General features: G+C 37.4%; 1 protein-coding gene across 1 annotated transcript in view; it reads left to right on the top strand.

Moving 5' to 3' along the window:
• The window catches only part of focad (focadhesin), a gene marked incomplete at its 5' end in the record, with an annotated part of 75,092 nt that overhangs the window by 42,275 nt on the left and 31,108 nt on the right, over positions 1-1,709 (top strand). The window contains one exon of the mRNA XM_015402087.1: positions 1,023-1,242. Coding sequence (XP_015257573.1) covers positions 1,023-1,242 — 220 coding nt within the window. The remainder of the gene's footprint in view (positions 1-1,022; positions 1,243-1,709) is intronic.

The following is a 1,709-nucleotide window of genomic DNA, read 5'->3' as shown; positions in this document are numbered from 1 at the left end:
GGGGCTACAAATTCAAAATAGATGTATACCAAAAACCAATCAAACGTATACTAAGTTATCACACACCGGTGACATTTATATGAATGCCAACAACAAAAAACATTATGAAAACACTTTATATATATATATATATACAGTATATATATAAAAAAAACATAATTCCATGCATAGTTTGGTGACCAGAGGTCCCTGATTTCTGGGGACAGTCCCCGTTTTGGACCACCTGTCCCCGGCTAAAGCTGTCCCCGGAAATATCCCTAATTTTACAGTTTTATGAATAAGGGGGAAATGTTGCATGTATACTGTTGACTCTTCAGCAATCCCTCACACTAAGCATGCTTGTAGCGACAGTGGAGAGGAAAAACTCCCTTTTAACAGGAAGAATTCTCCAGCAGAACCAGGCTCAGTGTGAGCGGCCATCTGCTGAGGCCGACTGGGGTTTTCTATCTGCTCTGGTTCTAGGTTCTGTGGGGCTTTGATTGATAGAATGCGGCGGTGGTTTTTATGTTCAGGCTTCAAGAGCAGAGGTATTGTCCTGCTGTGTGTGGCTAGCTGCAGTAAATCAATAAGGATATGGATGATAGTAGATGGTTACACACACATTTCAAACACATCTCCTCTAAAAAGGATATAATGTGATATTATGATTTACTTTATTTAATCCAGATTCCATTCAGCATCAAAGTAGGTTCATATTGATATATATAACCTGTGGTAAATTCTGGAGGGGATATACAGAGATGTGTTTGCTGTCAAACATTTTTGTTCCCATACTGTAGAAAAGACATTTTAGGGTAGAATGTCTTGGATTACACCATCCAACCATTCCAACCTCTGCTAATCCACCTCCCTTGATGTTACTCCTCTTTAAATGTTTGCTTTGCCCAGCAGAGAGATGCTGGAGTCTGGGATATGATCTTACATATATGTGACTCTACATTTTTGATATTTTGGTTGGGTTGAGTGCTTGGAGTTCATTCAGTTGTTTACAATTTCCCATAGTTGATTATGATACATTAAAGAGATTTTTTCTTTTTTGTTTGCTTTTCTTAGCCTTTGAGCTCTTCCTGACGTCGCTGGTGAAGCAGGAGATGAGTGTGATGCCACGAGGAGTTTATTTCTCTGCTCTGAGGAGCGGCAGCCTGCGATCAGACCAAGGAAAAACGGTTTCTGGGATTCCGTCGTTTGTTCTGAAGACTTACGAGAAAAATAAACAGCCTGGCCTAAAGCCAGGGCTAGCAGGTGATTAAACTTTTTTATCTTCAGTCTTTGCAATGAAAACAAACCCACATTTCCCCACTGAGGGACAATGAAGATATTTCTGTTCAATAGCAGGGGTTCTATTGGAATACTGTAAAAATTCTAAGTAAGTCAATTTTTCTTAAAGTAAGAGCTTTTTTTCTTGAATTGAGAAGGTGAGACACTTTGCTAATGGAACAAGACGATTTACATTTAAAACAAGAAAAAGCAACTGCAGTTTCTTATTCTTAAGCAAAAACTATCTAATTATCTTATTTTAAAGTCGTAGAGAAGTCATATTTAAATGTCAAATCATTCTGGCTTAAACATGTATATAAATTTACTCTTTATCAGAAAATATTGTCCCAAAAGTTTGTCTTATGCAGGCCAGTTATGGAAGAAAAACATTTGAATCTGCCTTTTTTTTAACACCGAATTTTAAACACTGAATTTTTTTAACACCGAATTTT

Source organism: Cyprinodon variegatus, unplaced genomic scaffold, assembly GCF_000732505.1.
Source record: "Cyprinodon variegatus isolate N-32 unplaced genomic scaffold, C_variegatus-1.0 Scaffold1297, whole genome shotgun sequence".
Classification (NCBI taxonomy): Eukaryota; Metazoa; Chordata; class Actinopteri; order Cyprinodontiformes; family Cyprinodontidae; genus Cyprinodon; species Cyprinodon variegatus.
Note: the sequence above shows the minus strand (reverse complement) of the source record. Positions and strands in the feature narration are given on the sequence as shown.